Genomic DNA, 21,207 nt, shown 5'->3' with positions numbered 1-21,207 from the left:
TCAGCTAAATGCATAATAAGCACCGACAATGTGCCAGGCGCTTCAGCCAAGGGAAGCAGACACCTGGTCTCTGCTCTCATGGAGCTTATACATCAGCCAGACATACGTCTTTTTCAGACAAATTATTCCAGATTACAGAGACTGCTAAACAAGGAACTTGGGCAAGAACAAGTACTGAAGCAACAAACAGGTTTCAACCTGGTTAACAATTAGCATGTGGTTCACACCCAAAAGAGACTTCTCTTAATCACGGTTCAAAAGTGAGTCTTCAGAGAGGACAGAATAGGAGCACAGGCCTGAAACACATGGTTTTTCCCAGGCCCAACTTTTGGGAGGGCTGGGGAACTGGTGTAAGGGAAGGATCCATTTTTGCATTATCTTCTGCTAAAGTGGCTCTGGACCTAAGCCAGACACCCACCATCAAAAGGAAAATCACAGATGAGCCGGCCTGGGTCATAGTAGCTGGAAATTTCCAAGAACATAAGGAGCTTCCGTCGGTATTCTCCCAGCTCTCCTTCCTCCTCACCAGCAGGGACTGGAGCTTTGCCTTTAAAAGAAACCACGCTCAACATGAAAGGATGCTGTTAGGCAGCAGTGTGTGGTGTCATCAAGAAAAAATGAAGGGGATGGGGTTCAGTGATGTCACCACCATGATTAGAGAGCGCCTCCATGATGCTTTCCAGTAGGCCTTCTCTTAGTTTATGGTCTCAGTACGGCCCCAAAACATCAGCTTGAGAAAACAAGCCCACCAAGCTGCTTAGAGAAGCACTCTGGTAGACAAATTGGCTCCTTATCAGCACGGCTGTCACTCTGCACACAGATCTACTCCCCCTCCTCCATAGGTGATGCCCAGGGAGGCTCAGAGATGCCCAGATCCAGACACCAGCCCCCAAGTCTCACCTGTAGGGTCACTTAGCTGCCTTGGGGCCTCCGAGGCTCTTCCTGCCCACCTGGGCCTGCAGAGAAAGTCTGCTTCTCTACCCCACCCACGGTCCCCTCAGGTCCCAGCTCACCTCTAAGGCCTGGGGCCACCCCGCATGCTGAGAACTGGTACCTGCAGGGAAGGACAGGAGATACTCCTTCATCAGACCTTGCACCTTCTCACAGTACAGCTGGATCAGGCAGTTGTGGAACCGAGAGCCGGTCTCCTCCCAAACGTGGATGACGTGCTCCTGGGGCGAGATACAGGTCTGCCTGGTACCCTCCGTGCTGCGGCATGGCCCAGCCCATTCGCCCAGGCTCCCTCACATTTTTAAGGCCCAAAAGGTCCCATCCAGATTGTCCCCTAATTAAGATTACCATGGGATAGTTCTCCTACAACCCAGCAATATCAGGAATTAGCGTCTCAATTTCCAATCTAAGCTCCTTTATTAATTGTCTCATAATCATCCAAATCAGCCCATGTAATTAAGGTTAAATATTTACATTTTGGTACTTAGGACTGATTTGGTCATCCTGTGGTCACAGTCAAGTCTGGCTGTACAAATGTGGCTCTGATATGTTTTTCTCCAACAGTTTCTCTCCTTCTCTTTTATCTCTCTGTACGTCACCTAGGTTTAGAAGGTAGCATGAAAAAGTGCCATCTCCAGCTTGGTCCACTGGGCTGTCTTCAGAGAAGACTAAAAGAACCCTCTTCTTTTACAGTCCTTCCAATCCCCAAGGAACACAAACCTTAATCTGAACTAGCTAATCACTGTCTCTTATAGTCATAGATCCTGGGTTTGACTGAAACTTTTTAGTTCAGATCAAAAAATATCTTACCAGGTAAGGAATAGCCAGACCCTTAAAATTCTCCACTAAGAAGCCCAGCACTCGGTCTCGTGGCAGAGCCTCCACCTCTGGGAGGTCCTCAGTAAATATCTGTTGGAATAAAACCTGAGTTCCAGCAGCAGAACCACCTGATGGCAATCCTTCCAAACACACATGCACACAAGCATAGGGTCACACGGACAGACACTGAGGTGGGAAGGGCATCTGTGGCCAGTCGGTGTGGGGCAGGCAGACTAGGTCTCCTGGCGTCTGCACCAGGCTCTTTCTACTGCACTCCACCCGCTGTCCCATGTGTCCCAGTCTTGGAAATACCAGAGAACTGCACAAACCCTTCCTACCCCTCCACCCACAACTGTCTAAAATAAAATCAGAACCAACCATGGTAACCAATAAATCCAAGGGACTCTGTGATCCTACCTTCAGGCCATCCTCTGGAAAGTCTCTCAGCACCCACACTGAGTAGGAAAAAATTAAATGCAGATTTTCTGTGCCTAGAGGGAAAAGGAAGACTTGTCAGCAGGTGAAGTCCACACTCTGCCCACAGGACCAGGAAGGCAGGTGCCCAGGTTGCCCAGGATTTATCATCCAGAGAAGTTAGCTCTGTCCAGTCACTCAGGGATGCTTGGACCTAACAGACTGGCTACACACCAAGGGGCTGTTGTGGTCCCACCACTGGGGGACTTTCATCCCCGGAGGAACCCAGCTGGGTGAACACAAGGGAGGGCGGGGACTGACCAGCCAGAGTCAGGAAGGGAGACAGGTCAGGTTCACTTGAACGCAATCCCCTCCCCTTGCTCCTTCCACGGGCTGGACTCACCCAGATGTTGCAGGTACTGCACTGTCCGCTCATGGCCTTTCAGGGGGGAATTCGCTTTCTTGGACTGGTCCACCAGCACCTGCAGAGCTGGCCAGGAAGCCCAAGAATAAGGTCATGAGCCCCTTCCAGAAGGCCTATCTCCTTGGAGAGTCACCACACTGCACACAGCTTTCAGCAGCAAAGAGGTCTTTGCAGCAGGCCCCTTTGTCTTGCCTCTAATGTTAAACCAGGCACCTATACACTTACTCATCTCCAGCTCTCGCCCACCTTTCAGATCTTATGATCACAAAGTACTTTGCCTAACTTATTGTTTCTTTCAAAGAAGTAGAAATGCAGACTAAGTAAAAACCGATGACCAGATCGCCTCCCTAGCTTCCCCTTCAGTGATCCTGTGAACAAGATAGTGGCTAAAGAAAAATCACAAGGAGTCGACAAGCCCACACACAGTGCGGGGTGGGGGACTCTGACTCTCTATCCCCAAAGCTTTCATGGCTGAGCTTTGAAAATCTTCAGATGGGGTTTTTGGGGAACTCTGGGTCTACCATCTCCCCAGATTGCCAGCATTCTCATTAAAATCAACTTTCCTTTGTAATATTTGCCTCTCTCTTGTGTATTGATTTTCAAGCGGGGAGCAGCCGGACGTGATTCAGTAACAAACACCTCAGTAGGTTTCCCCGTGTCAAAATACAAGAGACCCTCTAATCACAGGTGACCCCTGCCCCGGTTACCTTTCTCGTGGAGCCCCTTCTTCTCGTACAGGATGATCAGCTCGCTGTACTTGTGAGCCTTCTTCAGCACGTGCTCGCTCTCTTCGATGTGGCAGTGATTGTTCTCCAGACGGAGCAAGGGGGCCACTAGGGCCACGTTCGTCTGCAAGAGAGGCAGGACTTCAGCAGGAACTACTTCCTGGGGAGGCCCATCCTCTCTCAGCCCAGGCCTGCTTCAGGCTGAAACACCAGGCATGTTACACAAGCAAGAGAGAGCAATCAACCCTTTCCAGGACTACAGGTAGGAGCTTTCATAGCATTTATGCTCTTTCACACAATGTTTTTTAAGTGTGTGTGTGTGTGTGTGTGTGGAGGAGAAAAGAGGGTAAAGAAAGGGGAAACTGTCTTTGGGGAACTGTCCCTATTCACCTTGTAGCACCAATCCCAGTCTTGGGAGAGAAGACCAGCCCATTCTAAGATTCTGGGTCAACATCTCATCTTAACCCCTCAATTCCAAGAAGCTCACAGATGTCAGGTTCCTAAGATCAAATACTTCACTCTTACTAGTGGCAGGGATCCCAGGCTAGGGAAGAGGGAGGATGGCAGGAAGCCAAGTGCTGGGAAAACTCACATGAAGGTAGCACTTGAGCAGGGTGGTGTCAATGATCTGCAGCAGCTTTTTCTTGGATTTGATGGTAGGAGTCCCTTCCATGAGAGGGGAGGTGCTAGACTGGTGATCAGAGTCATTCAGCTTCTTTACCAATTGGCTTCGTTTCTGCCAAGGGCAAAAATGCAGGGTCAAGGCCAGGCTTAAAACTTCCTTTATCATCTGAGCTACTGGGCAATTCCAAATACCTTCAAATCAGCTCACACCTATCCACCCTGATCCCACATTGGCATTTATCAGGGATCAAAAATAGATGCCTACCAAACCACCAGATACAGTAACGATGATCTACTGAGTATTTACTACACACCAGGCACTGTGTCATGCAGTTTATAGATTTATCCTATTTTACATCTAAAACAAATACAGGTATTATTAGCCCCATTTTATAAGTGAAGAACCCAAGGCACAGATGTTAGCTACCTCATTAGTAACAGAGGCCGACTTCAAATTAGGGTTGGATTCCAAAGGGCATGTTTTTATTTTTTTTAAATCAACTTTATTGAGGTATGAGTTACATACATTAAATGTACCCCTGAAAAGTATACTATCAGATGCACTTTGACAGATAAGATACATGCATGTAGCCGCCACCCCAATCAAGGAACAAAACATTTCTATTACCCTTTAAAGTTCCCTTGTGCTCCTCCCAAAGAATCTCACCCATTCCCTACACAACTGATCTGACTTCTATCACTAATGATTACTCTTTCCCTATTTTGGAACTTCAAATGGGCTTTCCAGGTGACTCAGTGGTAAAGAATCCACCTGCCAATGCAGGAGACACAGGTTTGATCCCTGGGTTGGGAAGATCCCCTGGAGGGGGGCCCACTCCAGTATTCTTGCCTGGAAAATCCCATGAGCAGAGGAACCTGGTGAGCTACAGTCCATGGGATGGCAAAGAGTCAGACTGACTTAGCAACTGAGAACGCATGCTTTCTAGAACTGCATATAAATGGAATCATTCAATTTGTACTATTTTGTGTCTGGAATGCCCATGGTCTTATTTGTTCTACCATCTCTCTGGCACAAGGCTGGTGTCAGTTACCTCCACACATTCCAAACTCAATGGAGAAGGTCAGGGAAGACTGTGCTCGGGGTTCTAAAGCTAAGATATTGGAACTAGAGGGTCTTCTGTGATGCCACATGCTTGGGACGCTTTCTGCCCCGGGAGCCTTTTCACTTGGCTCATGGACTGTGCAGTGTGCAGACAGAGGCAAGCTGGTGCGCTCCGTGCAGGCTGCCAGCCAACCATGGAGCCCGATGTCAAGCAAGTGCCAAGACGACAGATGCCTGAGTGGACCTGTGGGACACCCGCTGACCCAGAAGCAGGTGGTGGGTAGCTGGCTTACAATTTTCCTAGCAATACTTATGCCCCTCCAGGACACCCCTTACAAGTCTGCAGAACACTTATGGGAAAAAATTTTAATAAGTTCTCTGACTCTGAGTCAGAAAGGATGACATGGCTAGATAGCATCACCAACTCAATGGACATGAATCTGAGCAAACTCCAGGAGAGTGAAGGACAGGGAAGCCTGCCGTGCTGCAGTCCACACGGTTGCAAACAGTAGGACATGACTTAGCGACTGAACAACAACTGACTCTGAATGGGTGCCCAGGAAATAAATAATAGCCTTAAGCATGGAAATTTAGGGTTCAGAGACATCAATGGAGATATCAGTTTTAGTGCTGATCTAAAAATTTCACTTATCTGTCTGTAACAGTAAACTGGAAATAATTTAAGTCTAAATACTCCCTCTAAAAAAACATGTTATAGAAGAATACTTAATGACAGGGAAGGACTTTCCTAATATATGGCTAAATGCTTTAAAAGTAAGCTATAAAACAGTATATATCTTGATATCCATTTGCAATTTAAAAAATCTGATAAATAAATAAACAAAAATTATTCACAAGTACATATAAAACTCTGGAAGGACAACACTAAAATGTTAGTTACTTTTCTCTAGGTGGTAGAGCAATAAGCGATTTTTTAATTTTATTTTATACTTTTCTGTGTTTTCCAAGTTTTCTGTATAGAGCAGGTATTTTTTTCCCACAAGTATAACTGTTCCCCAAAAGTTCTTTAAAATGCTTATTCTTTTCAATGAACCAAACTTTCCTCTTTTTAGTTCCTATAAGAGCTTAGTGTGAATCTACCAGGAACAGAGTATGCTTCCTGGTACCAGGATTTGGCAAAAAAGAGTTCTATTCTATTGTTATAACCCAACAGCAAATGCAGGAGACCTAAGAGACACGGGTTCAATCCCTGGGTTGGAAAGATCTGTGAAGGAAGAAATGGCAACCCAGTCCAGTATTCTTGCCTGGAGAATTTCATGGACAGAGGAGCCTGGTGGGCTACAGTCCTTGGGGCCGCAAAGAAGTGACTTAGCAAAATATGCTTCTACTATTAAGCAAGGAGGTGAAACAGAAAAAATGTGCCCCCCTCAGACTTCTACAGTGTTCACTTATGGAACACCTGTGGCATTACAGAAGCCTCCCCCTTCCCTGCCACAGAGAAGCAGGTACTGAAACTCCCAGGCGAACTCTTCCATATACTTTGGTATCACACCTACCTGAGTCAGGTAGTCAATCAGAGCTAAGTGAGCCTTCTCCAGCTCAGCCCCAGACAGCACAGGCAGTGGGTTAGGGTACTGCAGCTGCTTCCTGTAGTCTGTGGGCAGCAGGTCTGGGTACAGGCCCATCACATGGGTAGGATCTACATGGAAGGTGAACACGATTCCCCAGATAGAAGTACAGCAATTTAAAGATAAACTAAAACGAGACTATCACTACAAATAAGTTCCAGATTGACTTTTTTTTTAAATGACTTAAGTTCATAAAAACTCAAGCTATACACATATATTTTGAACACTAAAACATTACAATGATTGCATGACTCTATTCTAAGACATATATAGAATTAAAAATGAAAATTCATTAACTCACTAAAAGTAAAGAAGAAAAAGGAAAACCTGGTAAGACAGTGAAGTTGAAAAGATCACTAGACTTAAAAAATAGAAAGTGTGTGTGTGCGTGTAAAGGAATATTAGTAAAACAAAAACACCAGGCAACAGGCTATGGAATACACTGGTAGCATATATGGCAGAAGCTAATAGGCTGATTATATAAAATTAATTCACACAGATTGGTTTAAAAAAACATAGGATTTCATTTGATTAATAGACAACAGACATGAATAACTGACAAGAGAATAATACAAATAAGGGGGAAAATCTAATCCTGGCCAACCAGATTCCTTTGATCTTGAGAAACAGATTTAAGGATGACAAGCAGTATGGCACACACCAACATGTCCCCAATCTGACACGCTTCTTTTACGTAATGTTGACACCCCACACCATGAAGAGTGTGTGTTCCCTTGCCCCAACTTGGAAGGCCCTTGTAAATCAACAGAACATGGGGAGAAGTGATCACCCTAAATGGCACTAAGGCTTCCGGCTAGGTCTCTTGGATCACCAACTCCAGGAAAAGCCAGTCACTCTATATAAGGACATTCAAGCAACCCTAGAGAAGCCTGTGTGCTGCAACCAGAAGAAGCCCGCACTCCACAACAAAGACCCAGAGTAGCCAAAAAAAAAAAAAACAAACAACCCTACTGTTGTATCCTACTAGGCTCAAGTCAGTGACTTTTGTCTAGAACTGCAGTCAATGATCTAATCACTAGATGATAAAACACATGTCTGTTGTCTTGAACGACTTTCTGTTACCTTCCTCTAATGGCAAGGGCAAACTGGAAGTCTGTGTATGTGAATGAGACCAGAGTCACAAGATCAGGGCTGTAAATAGATAGTCACATGGCCACCCACAGGATCCTGCTAAGTACAAGGATCAATCTAGATGAGGTTAACTTTCCCCATTCTCGGAAGTCTGGTATCATTTCTCCCCATTCTTTCCAGCTTCCCCTCCCTCTGTTTAGTTCCTCATCCCGAGGCCAGACCCCCTTGTTACCTGTGCCAAGTTTAGCAAAGACCTGCATGGACTCATCGAAACGCTTCTGGCAGAAGAGGTTGAAGGCATACAAGTTCTTGATGTGATGGATCTGTTGCTGCTTTTCACTGTCGGAATCATCTTTCATTTCCTGAAAAGAGAGTAGAATAGGTAGGCGCTCACTCACTCGTCCAATATCTACCAGGTATCAGACGATATCCTGGAACATGTATATGCCACAGGGTACAAAGCAGTCACGTGGCTCTGACCTCACAGATTGCCCTTACAGTCTAATCATAAGTAACTATGCAATTAAAACACAACAGGACTTCTACAAAATACCTGACCAGTACTCCTGAAAACCATCAGGATCATGAAAAACAAGGAAGACTAAGAAATTTCCACAGGTCAGAGGACACTGTGAATGTGTGCCACCTAAATACTTTGTGATTTCTGGATTTGAACCTGGAACAGAAAAAGGGACAATTAATGGGAAAACTTAGTGAAATCTGAATAAAGTTTAGGGTTTAAAGAAAAAAAATCAAAACAAAGCAGAGTGAGTGATGACAGAACCACGCGGGTGGGGTGTTCAGGTCAGCCCAGTGTGGACAGCGGGTCCAGGAAGGTTCCCAGGAGGAATGCAAGCTGAGACACAAAGGTGAGTTGGAGCTGGCCAGGTGAGGTTGGCAGGTGACAGATGGGGGAGGGGAGGACATCTGAGGCCAAGAGGACAGCACTGTGCAAGACCCTAAAGTGACAGACAGAGAGCATGGCGTGCTCAAAGGATGGAAGATGGTTAACATAGCTGGCATGACTGGGAAAGGTCCTGTTCACAGTATAAGCCAAATATCTGTTTCTTCCTTTAACCGTCCCCCTCTTATATCCTTCTTAGCCAATCTTTACCACATTTAACTTCTTCCTTCAAAATGCCTCTCCACGTTTCCCCTTCCTTTCTTCTCCTCTTCTGTCGCTGTCACCCCATCCAGGCCACCACCAGCACGTGGCTGCGCTTGGGCTAAGCTCTCCTGTTTGGTGCTTTAAAGGCTCTCAAAGCCTGGCACAGTCTCCTTACCTAGGTTATTTCCACACATCCACGCCACACCCACCATGCCAGTCAGAATGGGCTCCAAGTGTCCTGGAAATACTCGTTTCCACACTTGTTTTCACTTCTAACTTCCTCAGGCTCTGTAACTCTCCCTGTTTCAAGCTCCTGGTCTGACCTATCTTTAAAAAGTCCAACCTTAGGATTCTTTTTCTGGCCTAATAGCAAAGTTCAGTATGTAACTGCCCTCTGAAAGTTTCATGTATGTCCTCTGGTTAATTTAAATGAGAGGCAGGTTCCTCAAGAGCCAAGATGATATCAAGCAACCTTCTTCTGTCATAGAGCAGAATACCTAGTAAGTACAGGCCTAGAGAAGAGAAGGGAAAAAAGGAAACCCACTTTTTTCTTCTCTACCGAAGATGAAACAGACAACCAGCAGCAGAAAGAACACCGAAAAGCCATTCCTGTTAAGAAAAACGGATGCTAAAAAAGCCATGTGCTACATAATACCCTTTTCATAAAGCTCAAAAACTAGACACATACTCAAGCACACAAATATATGTAAAACACTATCAAAAAAAATCTAAGGGCATGATAAACACAAAGGTTCATTTAAGAAGACTTTCTTCTCTCTCCTTGCTATTCTCTGGAACTCTGCATTCTATTGGGTATATCTTTCCCTTTCTCCTTTGCCTTTTGCTTCTCTTCTTTTCTCAGCTACTCATAAGGCTTCCTGAGACAACCACTTTGCCTTCTCACATTTCTTTTTCTTGGGAATGGTTTTGGTCACCACCTCCTGTACAATGTCGAACCCCCGTCCATAGTTCTTCAGGCACTCTGTCTACCAGATCTAGTCCCTTAAATCTATTCATCACCTCCACTGTATAATCATAAGGAATTTGATTTAGGTCATACCTAAACAGCCTAGTCGTTTTCCCTACTTTCTTCAATTTGAGTCTGAATTTTGCAATAAGGAGAAATGATTTGAGCCACAGTCAGCTCCAGGTCTTGTTTTTGCTAACTGTATGGAGCTTCTCCATCTCTGGAGGCAAAGAGTATAATCAATCTGATTTTGGTGTGGACCATCTGGTGATGTCCATGTGTAGAGTCGTCGCTTGTGTTGTTGAAAGAGGATGTTTGCTATGACCATTTTGCATTCTCTTGGCAAAATTCTGTCAGCCTTTGCCCTGCTTCATTTTATACTCCAAGGCCAAACTTGCCTGTTACTCCAGGTATCTCTTGACTTCCTACTTTTGCATTCCAGTCCCCTATGATAAAAGGGACATCTCTTTTGATGTTAGTTCTAGGACGTCTTGTAGGTCTTCACAGAACCGTTCAACTTCATCTTCTTCAGCATTAGTGGTCGGGGCATAGACTTGGATTACTGTGATGTTGAATGGTTTGCTTTGGAAGCGAGCCTAGATCATTCTGTCATTTTTGAGACTGCAATCAAGTACTGTATTTTGGATTCTTTTGTTGACCACGAGGGCTACTCCACTTCTTCTAAGGGATTCTTGCCCACAGTAGTAGATATAATGGCCATCTGAATTAAATTCGCCCATTCCCGTTGTCGGACACAACTGAGCAACTAACATTCCTGTCCATTTTAGTTCACTGATTCCTAAAATGTCGATGTTCACTTTTGCCATCTCCTGTTTGACCACATCCAATTTACTTTGATATATGGACATAACATTCCAGGTTCCTATGTAATACTGCTCTTTACAGGATTGGACTTTACTTTCAACAAGAAATATAACCACAACTGGGCATCATTTCCGCTTTGGCTCAGCCTCTTCATTCTTTCTGGAGCAATTTCTCCACTCTTCTTCAGTAGTATATTGGACATCTACTGACTTGGGGGGTTCATCTTTCAGTGTCATATCTTTTTGCCTTTTCATACTGTTCATGGGGTTTTCAAGGCAAGAATACTGAAGTGGTTTGCCATTCCCTTCTCCATTAGTCATGTATGGATGTGCGAGTTGGACCATAAAGAAGGTTGAGCACCCAAGAATTGATGCTTTCGAACTGTGGTGCTGTAGAAGACTCTTGAGAATTCCGTGGACAGCAAGGAAATCAGTCAATCCTAAAGGAAATCAACCCTGAATATTCATTGGAAGCACTCATACTGAAACTAAAGCTCTAATACTTTGGCCACCTGATATGAAGAGCCAACTCATTGGAAAAGACCCTGATGCTTGGAAAGACTGAGGGCAAGAGAACAGGTGACGACAGGATGAGGTGGTTGGATGGCATCACTGACTCAATGGGCATGAATTTGAGCCAACTCAGGGAGATGGTGAAGGACAGGGAAGCCTGGCATGCTGCAGTTCATGGGGTCTCAAAGAGTCGGACACGACTTAGCGATAGAACAACAACAAAACACAAAGTTAGGATAATGGCTGTGTCTGGAGCATAGGCAGAGGGATGGGATGGGGAGGGATGTATCGGTTACAGAAGTTATTTTTGGGGGGGTTAGGTGGTGGGTTTATGGGTACTCATTATTTTTAAAATGAAAATAAAATAATTTAGGGCAATACACGAGTGGGGAAAAAAACAGTAAGATGCTAAAATTAAATGGCCCAAGAAAGAAACAATCTATGGGATAGTAAATGTGTCTAACTAATTAAGACTGGATTTTTGTTTTCAGTCTAGAACTTATACACCCAAAATAAAAGTTCCTCCTCAAAAGTATCCACCACATATGATTATAATCATTTGTACTCCAAAATTTATGATCACTGTTTCCCTTTCAGAAATAATTTATAAGATACTCTAAAAACCAAATTTTCCTACTATTAACTACATAACAATCACTTCTCTTACTAAATTAGCACTGTCTGGTTTTAATGAGTAAGTGAGGCTCGGGATGACTTTCAGTTGTTTCATAAATTCAAATCCACTCTTTCAAGATGACAAAAATCACCACTAGGGATGTTTAAAAGAATAAGGCAAGACTTGAAAGTCAATCTTCCAGAAGCATGTTGGCAATAAGAGCATCACTGCAACAACAGCATGGTCACTACCCAGCCAAGAGTGTGAGGAACGTCCCATGCAAACATTCAAGGAGAGTGACGGCCTGAAGACTGGGGCCCTGCTGAAGGCAGCAACCTGAGGTGTGTTCAAAGTGCCTAAAGAAGGCCTGCTTATCCAAGCCCAGGAGCCTACTTGTGAAAGGGACTCTGAGAGGCCTTGGAGCTGTTGCATTCAACCAAACTATAACCTTGACAATGACGATTGTTATTTTGCTATTTGCATTGTCTTTAATTTTTCAAGGCCATACCATATCTATTCAATTATTTTACTGTCCTATTAATTCAATGAAATACTATTAGTATAATTGGCATTCCTTCTACATTTGACAGAGACAGTGAGATTACTTCGAGTTACACAGATACTTTTATGGCAGGGTCAGATCTTGAATCCAAGCCCTTTGACTTTCAGCTCTGTGCTTATTCCTCCAGTCCAAGCAAAACATGAACATCTAAACCAAAATCACCTGCCTTGAAGAGGGACGAGGAAGGCAAACTCACACCCACATATCAGAAACAAAGACTTACTGCGAGCTGCAAAGCCAATTCAAACTGCTTGTCCTGGAGAAGCTGCTGGATTTGTGTCGCCATGGGGACTGGAATGAGTCTCCAGACAAAGTGATTGCTGGCCACATAGATAATGTTTGATCTGGAGACAGGGGTAAGAGAATTAGCAAGAGAGGGCCAGCTTTATGATGACCCAGATGACTTTAAAGTTTTGGAATAAGATGGCAGCTACAGTAAAGAAAGGAATTCCTTACCCGCCCGAGGTAATGAAACGGGGTCTTTGCAGTTCAATGCTCTGGACCAGAAGCCTCGGCTCAAATGTTCGGATTTCCACATATCGAGGCAACACTGCAATGATGTAGGGAGGCTGGTGCTCTGCGCGAGAGAGAACATGTTGAGTTGAGGTTCTCTCTAAGGCTTTAGGTTTATAGACATTTCAGCTTCTCATTTCTAAGCTGCACTTGGATCTCCAAATGGTCCACTAGTCAAATACCAAGCCAGGATCCTATACTGTGATATACAAAAAAAAAAAAAAAAATTGCCTGTCTCAGTGATGCTAAGAGAAATCTTAAGGATGCATCTTAGCTTTGCTCAGAGTGACCAGACTCCATTCCTACTGTTTTGCTGAGAGGACTGGGTGAAAGAGTCAGCAGCTCCTTTCTCATCAGTCACAAAGCCAGGCCAAACCAAGGCCAGTGGCAGCTCCCCTAATGAGTCAGTCAGAGAACAAGGTGACATAATTTCTTTCATCCTCTTAGGAAAGGCAAGAGGAGGGCAACTTCTTTTTATTTTTTCCTGAAAATTATTCTGAAGAGAGAAATCCACATTTCTGGTCTATGCTATCTCTGCTTGAGATCATCACATTGAAAAGATGCAAAACTCCACGTGATGCTCAATGGTTCACAGAGAAGGCAGATGGATGGCATTCTCAGCATAACCATTTTCTCACAGGAGGTAATGGTGTCAAATTCATAGGAAAACAAAGTGCTGGGGCAGGGGGAGAGGACATGGATGGTTTTTTAATAGGTATAGAGTTTTCCTTTCACAAGAGGAAAAGGTTTTGAAATCTGCATGACAATGTAAATATACGTAATACTACAGAACTGTGCACTTAAAAATGGTTAAGGTGATAAGATTTTATGCCATGTGCTTTTTTTAGCCACAATTAAAAATAATTTTAAATTAGTAAAAAAAAAAATGAACCACTAGATGGCATAATTATTATATAAAAATTTAACTTCAAAGGATATATCTATAAGAATAGTTTCTTGGTGTGATTAACTTGCTATAAATTTATTTTCTTGTCATTTACTTTCAGATAAAAGGCTTTTCATATTATACATGCTATTTATACTCTAAATGAATTGTACAATAAAAGTTCAAAACCAGAAAGGAACTCAGAAATGAGGGAACTGAGGCCTTAGTAATTCCTTCATTAGTTGAAATGCTACTGTTGTTATTATGTTGATATCTTTCATCTTACCAAAGAACAGAATTAAATAACATATTTTCCTTTTTTAACACTGGCCTCATTTTAAAAAGCTCTTACAATTTTCAGCAATTATCCTTCAAATAAAAAATAAATAAAAATTTTTAAAAAGCTATTATAATTTTCTTTCATGTTAATTTATGTAACTATGTAAAACTTCTGTCTTTTTAAAATCTGGCCTACTTTAATAGGGTCTAATTTAACAAAAGAAGAAATCTATCATAGAAACTCTTTCGGTTGTCACATTTTATGATTCATTCAGAGATGGTCTGGATCTCTCTGAGTCGTCAAACATGGCAGACTGGTTGGCGTCCAGAAGGCACGTAATGAAGGGCGGACAACAACAGTGATTCTTCTAACAGCAAGCATTTACTAAGAGGCTAGGATGTTTCAGGCACTGCTCAAAGGGAACTAAGACATGAGCGCAGAGCTCACAGAGCCCCCACATGAACAGAGGAGACAGACAACTCATTGCATCCTGCGGGACATGCAGCTCGCATGACAGAGAAACTCCAAGGGATGGTGGGAGCACCCAGGGGGAAGTGACTAATTCCGCCTGTGGGTCAGAGAAGACCTCTGAGAGGAAGTGCCACTGAACAGGGGACTTGTCATATGAACAGGATGCTGCTGGGCAAAGAAAGGAAAAGGCAACAGCCGGACGAAAGCACAGGAATGGGGAGTCTTTTCCAAATGACTGGAGCAATTAGGAAGGAAATCCAAAAAGCAGGGGATATATGTATACATATGTGATTCGAGTTGGGAAAGAATCTGCCTGCAATGCAGGAGACCTGGGTTCGATTACAGGGTTGGGAAGATCCCCTGGAGAAGGAAATGGCAACCCACTCCAGTATTCTTGCTTCTTGCCTGGAGAACCTCATGACCAGAGGAGCCTGGCAGGCTATAGTCCATGGGTTACAAGAGCCGGACACGACTTGGCGACTAAACCACCACCACTGCTGATTCACTCACTGTACAGCAGAAACTAACACAACACTGAACAGCAGCTAAATGCCAATAAAAATTAAAATTAATTAATAAGATAGTACGATAAAAAAGAATGACTGGAGCCTGGGTACAGTAGTGAAGAGGAGAGCCGAAATATAATCCAAGTTTAAAATGGACTCCACTCAGGATGAACAGAGAAATATATACATCAACATATATACACTATCAGGTGTAAGATGGATGATAGCTGGTGAGAAGTTGCTGCGTAGCACAGGGAAGCCAGTCTGGCACTCTGTGATGACCTGGAGGGAAGGGATAGGGGGAAGGGAGGGAGGGAATATATGTATAATTATGGCTGATTTGCCTTGTGTATGGCAGAAATCAATACAAAAATTAAAAAGAAACAAAAACACATGTACTCTATTCAGGAAGCTAAGACTTCTTCCTGTTGAAGGGTATTCTCTCACCCTACCTAGGAAGAATGTCCCCTCCCTTCTCACGTTAAGCCCCTAAACTTGTGAATATACATGACCTTTCTGTTGTTTGGTCACTAAGTCGTGTCTGACCCTTTGTGACCTCATGAACTGCAGCATGCCAGGCTTCCCTGTCCATCACCATCTCCCAGAGTTACTCTAACTCATGTCCATTGAGTCAGTGATGCTACCAACCATCTCATCCTCTGTCTTCCCCTTCTCTTCTTGCCCTTGATCTTTACCAGCATCAGGGTCTTTTCAAATGAGTTGGCTCTTTGCATCAGGTGGCCAATGTGTTGAAGCTTCAGCATCAGTCCTTTCAGTGAGCCCCATAAAATACTGACCTTTTGCTTTATCTTCCTTCTGGTCTGTTCATCTCTAGCCACCACCAGAATAACCACTAACACTTTTATGACTTCTACCATTTAGAAATCTACTGGCCTCTTGGACCTGCACGTGGACCCCAACAACTGGCCCCCTCCTCATCCCTTCATAATCCATACCACCTGTTCAATCAGGTCAGTCTCTGGATGCCTGCTCACAAACTAGCATGTCTTCTGCATAGCTGCTCATTTTTTTCTGCTTAAAATGAAAGAAATTTTTCTTCAAGCTAGACCTTAAACTCCCTGCCTGGTCTAGTCCAATTTTAACAAAACTTCTTACTGACTAATTGAACAGTGAACTTCCCCTTTCTCAACTACCAAATCTCAACTCATCAGATTTAATACCTGAAGCAGGGTCTCATTTCGTCTCTTTACTCAAGATGTAATCCTTGACTCCCAAGCTAGGGCCCTTAAAGACAGCAGGCTGGTATGCCCCTCCACAGAAGTAACTAAAATATTTAATATTCACTCTCCCAACTAAAAATGAATTGCTGCGAGCGTGGTCATGGGCTTCCAGGTAATATCACTGCAAAGTGCTGGGAGCCTGAGGCAGGCGTAGGAGCAGAAACACCTGATGTGTGGGGCAGACATACTTTGAATACAATCTGCAGCCTCTAAGCTACAAAAACAAAAGCAGCAATAACCACCACATCAAAAACCTTTTAACGCTGTTATACATACCATAGGACTAAATAATTTCCAAGCTTAGTCTATTTGGCAGAGGATAAAATAAAACCATTAAAAAAGAAGGCAGGGCTTCCCTGGGGTCTTCCCTGTTTGCCAATGCAGGAGACATGGGTTCAATCCCTGGTCCAGGAAGATCCGACATGTTGTGAAGCAAATACACCCATGTGTCACAACTACTGACCCTGTGCTCTAGAGCCTGGGAACCACAACTACTGAAGCCTTTGTACCTAGAGACCCTGCTCTGCAATGAGAGAAGCCATGGCAATGAGAAGCCCACGCACAACTAGAGGATAGCTCCCGCTCGCTGCAATTAGAGAAAAAAAAGCCTGCATAGCAGAGAAGCCCCAGCATGACCAAAAATAAAAAATATATTAAAAAAATTTTTAAACAAATGTAAAAGAAAAGGAAGTAAAAGATAAAAATAGCAGCAGACAATCACTTCCTAAAACATGAGACTCTGTTTACATTTTCCCCCGTTTAGTCGGAAGCTGGCAAAACCTAACTTCCTACAAAAGTCAAAATATTCTCCTTTTTTTGTGGGTGGGCCGCACTGTGTAGCATGTGGGATCTAAGCTCTCCAACCGGAGATCAAACCTGTGTCCCCTGCAGAAGCATGGAAGTCCCCAGAATATCCCATCTTTTATAACCCAGAAACACTTTTCTACTTACAAGAAGGGGAACTGAGAGTAAGTGACACTGGAAACCAGTCTGCTAAAGCTCTGAGTGGAGCCCCATTCTATGAGAGTGGCATGGCCCCAGCCCAAAGTGGGAAAGAGCAGCTTTGCAGGTCTTACCCATGGCCACTGGGATGTCTGTCCAGTTCAGGGCACACTTCTGTGTGCAGATCCCCTCCTCATTGAGCACCACGGTGAGATCATCCTGACCCACGGCTACTTTTCCATCCGCCAGAGGTGCAACTAAGGGCTCCAGCTGTTTTCCTGTTGGGAAGAGCTCTTTGTTGGCCCCCTTTCCATCCACCTACAGGAAGACACAAAGTGAGTCACCTAGCTTTCTCCAGCCAATGGCATGAACTGAGGGATGGCCTAGAAAAATCAAGTTAAAACCCCAAGTCTACAGAGGCCAATAATATTCCTTATCTGGCATAAAGAAATATTAATAGTCTGTTATGACAATTTTTGAACCGGTTCTTATTTTCTCTAACATGGAGACAGGCATCTAGCTTGGCAGCTAACAGTCAAGTGCTAAAGTAATTGGAATTCTCATACAATGCTGGTGAGAACACAAAATGGTATAGTAGCCTTATTGGCTTCTTATAAAATTAAATATACACTTACCATGGGACCCGACAATCCCATTCCTAGGCATTTGCCCAGGAGAAATGAAAAATCTGTGTTTACATAAAAATCTGTGTGCAAATGTTTATAGTGGCTAAAAATTGTAAACAACTTTGTCCTTCCATATAATGGAAGTCATAAGAATATACTGACCCACACACAACATAGATGGATGTCAACTGCATTATGCTAAGTGAAAGAAGTCAGGCTCAAAAGGCTACATACTGTATGATACTATTTATAGACATCTGGAAAAGGCAAACTATAAGAGAAGAAGAACAGATCAGTGGTGACTAGAGGTGGGGCTGTGGGAGGAAGGCTGACGTCAGAGGGAGAGCATGAGGGAATTTCTTGGGGTGATGGAACTGTTCTGAATCTTTATTTTTCTGGCCTCAAGGTATGCAGGATCTTAGTCACTCCCTCGATCAGGGGTTGAACCTGAACCCCCTGCAGTGGAAGCGTGACGCCCTAACCACTGGGCCACCAGGGAAGTCCCCAGTTCTGAACCTTGATTGTGCTGGTAGTTACACAACTCTAGGCATCTGCCAAAACTCTGAACCACATGTCCAAAAGAATGTTGCTGTACATAAATAAAGGAAGTAGTTTTGAATAAACTAGTCCTAAAGCAAGATTCCTCACCCTCAGAACACTCCACTCTCAAGAAGGTGACAGCACACCTAAGGCAGGCAGGGCAATGAGAGCCCTCCTCCAAGCCTGGCGCCGTCCCCCAGCGCTCACAGACTCCTCTCAGGTACCTGTCTGCCGAGCTGCTATATAGTGAGTTACAAAGCAGTAACTCAGCTGGCGGTGGAGGTGTAGTCACTAAGTCACGTCTGACTCTTGCAAGCCCGTGGACTGTAGCCTGACAGGCTTCTCTGTCCACGGGACTTCCCAGGCAAGAATACTGGAGTAGCTGCTCATTCCCTTCTCCAGGGCCTCTTCCCAACCCAGGGGTAGAACCCACATCTCCTGTGTTGCAGGCAGATTCTTTCCCATCTGAGCCACCAGGGAAGCCCAGTAACTACCTAGGAGCTTGCAGTTCTGATGCTGATAAAACGAGGCCAGCCCAAGAACATAAATATAGAAGGAATATATTCACTAGAAAAACAATGAAGAGCAAACACAGCAGGAAGGAGGGAAGTAGGAGGTGGGGAGAAAGACTTCTAGGACTGATTGCCAAGTCTAGATTACGAGAGGGGTATGAAGATGAGGAATTTATATTATCCTATAAAATGAATGGTATACCAACCTTGTCTACATACATATGCACACTGGAGGGAAAAAAACCAATGCTGTGGATATTTACCTCTTAGGTTAAGAGAAAAAGCAGGTTACAAAACAATGTGTATAACATTATATTTTTCGTAAATAGAGCAGATGCACATTACTAAAAGGTTAACAGTGACTGGAAAAATTATAGATGACTTGCACTTCCTTTACTCTCCTTATCTATATTTTCTTATTTTCTATAATAAAAAAAGGCTTTCGAAATTTAAAAAAAATGAAAACAATTTTACAACAAATATACTATAAGATTCAGGGAGGCAAGAAACTCAAAGTCTCAAAAATACTTAAGTTACTACTAAAATCAGGGCGTTTCCTGGTGGTCTGGTCGTTAGGATTCAGTGCTTTCACTGCCTGGCTGGGCTTCAATCACTGGTTGGGGAACTGAGATCCTGCAAACCAGGCAGCGCAGCCGAAGTTTAAAAAAAAAATACTAAAATTAGTATATAATTCCTGAACACCGAAGCCTCAAGATAGCAGCCCATGATAATGCTACTGGACAGAGCCAAGCAGTCCTAATTATCTAGATACAGCATGTGGATAATTCATTATGTAGAGAACTGAGAGATGACGCTGTCTGGCTTAAGATACACAGACATCTTATTTGCAAAAGATGTTTAGAGCATGAAAAAGAACCAAACATACAAACACAAACTCTGTTATGCCAAAACTCTACCTAATGCAACCTCTCGACCTGCAGTTCAGAAGCATATAATCATCTCCCCCAGGTAAACTCACAGTCAACTTCCCCAAGGTAAACTGATGATATTTGCATAAAAGGTAAACCTTACCCTTATTAGGTAGTAGTCTCTCTTGAAGCCCACACAGATAGAATTTTCACACCATGCCATGGACTTGGGCACATCTGGTACACTAAAGTCCCCCTGGAGAAAAAGAGCAAGTGTTTAACTGGAAAGATGTTAAAGGGGGAAAAAAAATAAGTGACCTTCCTGTTATTCTACTCCCATCTGCAAAATCACCCTCACCCTCCTCTAAATACAATTCTATTAGCACAAGACCAGGAAAGCACTCATAATAAAATATGAAACCCATGAAATGGACAAGGTGCATTTTAAAAAGGTGAAAACCCATTTTGATATAAATCAATCTGTGGAGATGTAGGGCTGTGCTTCCCTTGTCTCTGAAGACCAGGAGACTCTGACAAATGTGCATGAGTAACTCTTAGGTATTCAGAGTGGAACATTCATCTGGGAAGAACACTGGGTTCCTGGGCTTCAAAGGAATTGAACAGCCAATCTTTCAAGCTGTGGGTCAACTTAGCAGCAGCTCCCACCCAACCCACGGATTAGGTAACCGTGGACTTTACCTGCAATTCGTGAAATTCCCTGTCTTTCCAGAAATAGAGCTGCAGCTTCTTTTTCACAGCCACACACATCCGCAACACCTCCTCCCCAGTCTCTGTGTGCTGGGAAGAGACACGCAGAGCAAATGAGGATGTGTACACTGATGACTCCAGAAGTGGGTGACAGCTAATTCAGAGATTTTCCACCTGAAATGGCTACTCATCTGAACATTCCTGTCATACAAAGACATGCTGCCAGAGAAGCTGAGCACAACACACACCATTCTCTCAAGATGGACTCACACCCAACGTGCTGAGGAGTGTGTCCTCCCCATGGGCTGCTAGTCAGAGACACTGGCCCCAGCAAACCTCACAGACGGAAGTAGTTTAGAGAGGAAAATCTAGACAACTGCTTCCTCCTTTTTTCCTTAAATGTTTCTTGCTCATAGCTGTCAATACCTGCAGGGGCAGGGATCAGCCTGTGTCAGTGATAGCAGGCCCGCTTTCAATCCTTTAAAGGAGTAGGGGGGATAGAAAATGTCTAAGCATAAAACAAACAGTGCAGTGTCAATGTACACCATAAGTGCTAATAAGTGATCAAACCTGAGTTAGAGGGGTGAGGCAGATTGTGAAGAAGCTAAGGATGATGAGCTGGCAAAAATCAGGAGAAGTGTCTTTTCTAAACTGCGAAAACTCCCTAATGATGAAGACCACAATGATACGTTTAAAACATGAGTCAATTAATGCCACAGAGCTATGCTCATGTACTATCACAGTCCTGATTCCTCACTAGTTTGTCCATGGCAAGCGGTTTCATTTTTAGCTAGCTGCCTCCTGAAATACAGTGGTCCGGTG

The 21,207-nt window shown here is 43.7% G+C and overlaps 1 protein-coding gene across 1 annotated transcript in view; it reads right to left on the bottom strand.

The window, feature by feature from the left end:
- VPS39 (VPS39 subunit of HOPS complex) overlaps positions 1-21,207 on the bottom strand; it is a 45,494-nt gene that overhangs the window by 5,720 nt on the left and 18,567 nt on the right. Inside the window, exons 6-19 of the mRNA XM_043920032.1 lie at positions 20,377-20,475; positions 19,841-19,933; positions 17,265-17,448; positions 12,748-12,868; positions 12,515-12,635; positions 7,934-8,063; positions 6,538-6,680; positions 3,926-4,069; positions 3,316-3,457; positions 2,588-2,674; positions 2,188-2,261; positions 1,762-1,860; positions 1,055-1,172; positions 419-547 (exon numbers count right to left, since the gene is read on the bottom strand). Coding sequence (XP_043775967.1) covers positions 419-547; positions 1,055-1,172; positions 1,762-1,860; positions 2,188-2,261; positions 2,588-2,674; positions 3,316-3,457; positions 3,926-4,069; positions 6,538-6,680; positions 7,934-8,063; positions 12,515-12,635; positions 12,748-12,868; positions 17,265-17,448; positions 19,841-19,933; positions 20,377-20,475 — 1,684 coding nt within the window. The remainder of the gene's footprint in view (positions 1-418; positions 548-1,054; positions 1,173-1,761; positions 1,861-2,187; positions 2,262-2,587; positions 2,675-3,315; positions 3,458-3,925; positions 4,070-6,537; positions 6,681-7,933; positions 8,064-12,514; positions 12,636-12,747; positions 12,869-17,264; positions 17,449-19,840; positions 19,934-20,376; positions 20,476-21,207) is intronic.

The sequence above is a fragment of the Cervus elaphus genome, chromosome 12 (genome assembly GCF_910594005.1).
Source record: "Cervus elaphus chromosome 12, mCerEla1.1, whole genome shotgun sequence".
Lineage (NCBI taxonomy): Eukaryota > Metazoa > Chordata > Mammalia > Artiodactyla > Cervidae > Cervus > Cervus elaphus.
The sequence above is the reverse complement of the archived record's forward strand: the minus strand, read 5'-3'. Positions and strand labels throughout refer to the sequence as shown.